Source organism: Babylonia areolata, chromosome 20 (assembly GCF_041734735.1).
Source record: "Babylonia areolata isolate BAREFJ2019XMU chromosome 20, ASM4173473v1, whole genome shotgun sequence".
NCBI lineage: Eukaryota > Metazoa > Mollusca > Gastropoda > Neogastropoda > Buccinidae > Babylonia > Babylonia areolata.
The window spans coordinates 48,725,117-48,728,285 of record NC_134895.1 but is presented as its reverse complement, the minus strand read 5'-3'; the positions used below and the strand labels follow the sequence as shown (position 1 = coordinate 48,728,285).

Below are 3,169 nucleotides of genomic sequence, written 5' to 3'. Positions count from 1 at the left end.
CCATGTGAATCTTTACATGACGACCAGCTTTTGTTCAGGTAACAATGTCCATGTGAATCTTTACATGACGGCCAGTGTTTGTTCAGGTAACAATGTCCGTGTGAATCTGTACATGACGGCCAGTTTTTGTTCAGGTAACAATGTCCATGTGAATCTTTACATGACGGCCAGTTTTTGTTCAGGTAACAATGTCCATGTGAATCTTTACATGACGGCCAGTTTTTGTTCAGGTAACTGTCTGCCCTCACTGTCCATGTGAATCTTTACATGACGGCCAGTTTTTGTTCAGGTAACAGTCTGCCCTCACTGTCCATGTAAATCTTTACATGACGGCCAGTTCTTGTTCAGGTAACTGTCTGCCCTCACTGTCAGTGTGAATCTTTACATGACGGTCAGTTTTTGTTCAGGTAACTGTCTGCCCTCACTGGCAGTGTGAATCTTTACATGACGGTCAGTTTTTGTTCAGGTAACTGTCTGCCCTCACTGGCAGTGTGAATCTTTACATGACGGCCAGTTTTTGTTCAGGTAACTGTCTGCCCTCACTGTCCATGTGAACTTTACACATGACTGTCAGTTTTTGTTCAGGTAAGTCTTTCTGCCCTCAATGGCCGTGTGAACCTTTACATGACGGCCAGATTTTGATCAGGTAAGTATTTCTGCTCTATTTGTACGTTTGAACCCGTCCTTCTACTCTTAGAGCAAAGCCACCCATGTTTAAAGAATTTATGTTTGGAAATGTTGTTGTTTTTACTAAAACAATGGACTTTTCTTTAGATTTTTTTCTTTCAAGGAAAACCCTTTCATTGTCTTGGATTCTTTTACGTGTGCCAATTTCATGCTGCACACGGAACTTCGGTTCATTGTCTCAATCGAAAGAACTGACGTTAGCGATGTCTCGAAAAGAAGAAGAAGATGATGATGAGGAGGAGGAGGAGTTTCAGTCTCAGTTTCTTCTTTTTTTTTCTTCTTCTTTTTTTTTTTTTTTTTTTTTGCTGCCCCATCATCTGCACCGTTTCAGTGGCATTACTCCCACGCCGCTCATTTAGTTTGTTTCTCAAGGAGGCGTCACTGCTTTCGGACAATTCCATATGCGCTACAGCACATCTGCTAGGCACACGCCTGACCAGACAGCATAACCCCAAGCGCTAAGCTAGTCCTTGATGGCATTTATATATATTTGTGTACCTATCTGGCCCAACACTCGGCTTATATCACAGATTGACGTAAGTTTACATTTGGGCCAACAGCAAAGTGAGAGCTGTATTATCAGTGGTCTCCAGTCAATGGGAAACCATTTACAGCTTAGTCTTTTGTGAAGGACTATGACTCTCAAACTAGGAGGCAAAATTGCACTGGCTCTTAGTGCTGCAGCCTTGGAGGCTAGTTGGCCTTTGGGAACCATCCCAATGCCGACTGTCCTAAAACCCTCTTGGCCGAGAGAGTGGGGATGTACTTGGGCAAGACACTCTCCACTATAATCAAATTCTAGCCCAAATAGTCGGAACAGCAGTTGCCTCCTCTGCTGTTCTGATGGTCATAGTCGGACACGACTGACTATCATATATAACTGTATCAGATTTGATTTCTTCTACACACGGACAACACTTATGATGTCATAGGTTCTCTTTCTCAGTGCCCGAAGTGCGTGCAGCAGACTGGACCTCGGTTTATCGTCTCATCCGAAATGACTAGACGATCATTTTTGATTTCCCAGTCAAACATGGAAGAAGAGAGGGCAAGAAGGATTCGAACTTCCGAACTCATATCTTCATGGAGAGAGAGAGAGAGAGAGAGAGAGAGAGAGAGAGAGAGAGAGGTCTGAAGTCTGAATGGTTTATTGTTTAGGCCTTTCTGCCCGTGACAACAGGGGTAAGGGGGGGGGGGAGAGGGGGGGGAGGGACTTCCGTGTTAACATCCATTATAAAGAACAGCGTCAATATATGAACAGCAAACAAAGGGTAGAAAAGAGAGAAAGGACAGACAGAGAGAGGCAGAGAGAGAGATGGACAGAGAGAAGAAGAAAAAGACAAAAGATAGATGGGCAGATTGGTGTGTAATCATGCGTCATTAACTAAGGATAGACTTGTTTCTAAGAGAGAGAGAGAGAGAGAGAGGTTTTTCTCCAAATGTTTCTGTCTCAGGGTGGACGAAGGAACAATACCTCCAGAACCAACCCTCATCACTGGCACCATCACCACCACCACCACCACCCCCACAACCAATGCAGGTAGGCGTATCTTCTCATTCATTCGTTTGTTTGTTCTTTCATTTCGTTCATTCATTGTTTGTTCGCTCGTTGTTTCCTTTGTTCATTCGGCTGTTCACAAAACTGTTCGTTCCTTCCTTTCTGTCATTGTTTGATTGTTTGTATAGTGGGTTTTTTGGGGTTTTTTTTGGGGGGGGTTTGTTTTTTTGGTTTTTTTGTTTTTTTATGTACGCTTATATTTTACTTCATCAAGTTTTTGCGCCTTATACATATTAGTAGTAGTAGTAGTTCTTTTTTATGTATTTATCTATTATTTATTCACCGTTTTTGGGGGGTGTTTTTTTGTTGTTGTTGTTGTTGTTGTTGTTGGGTTTTTTTTTTGGGGGGTTGTTGTTTTTTCTCAAGGCCTGACTAAGCGCGTTGGGTTACGTTGCTGGTCAGGCATGTGCTTGGCAGATGTGGTGTAGTGTATATGGACTTGTCCGAACGCAGTGACGCCTCCTTGAGCTACTGAAACTGAAACTGAAACTGAAACTTGTATGCTCTTTCTTTCGTTTGTTCATTCGGCTGTTCGCTATCTTTTTCGTTCGTTCATTCATTCGTGTTTGTTCATTGCTCTGTTCATGCGATCGCTCTGTTCATTCGTTTATTCACTCACTTGATAATTTCTTCTTTCATGCACTTACACAGTCACTAACTCACTGATCCCTCATGTCATAGCACCGTGAAAGTTTGGTTGGTTGGTTTGTTTGTTTGTTTTGTTGTTTTTTTGTTTGTTTTTTGTTGTTGTTGGATGTGAACCAAAGCAAATCATCACCACCACCACCAACAACAACAACACCATCATCGTCATCATCATCATCATCGTCATCATCATCGTCGTCATCATCATCATCACCATCATCATCACCATCATCATTATCATCACAACCAACAACAACAGCACCATCACCATCATCGTTA

At 42.4% G+C, this 3,169-nt stretch overlaps 1 protein-coding gene across 1 annotated transcript in view; it reads left to right on the top strand.

Moving 5' to 3' along the window:
• The first annotated feature begins 563 nt into the window (after positions 1-563).
• Positions 564-3,169, top strand: part of LOC143294635 (uncharacterized) — a 10,965-nt gene continuing 8,359 nt past the window's right edge. The window contains exons 1-2 of the mRNA XM_076606012.1: positions 564-585; positions 2,153-2,227. Coding sequence (XP_076462127.1) covers positions 564-585; positions 2,153-2,227 — 97 coding nt within the window. The remainder of the gene's footprint in view (positions 586-2,152; positions 2,228-3,169) is intronic.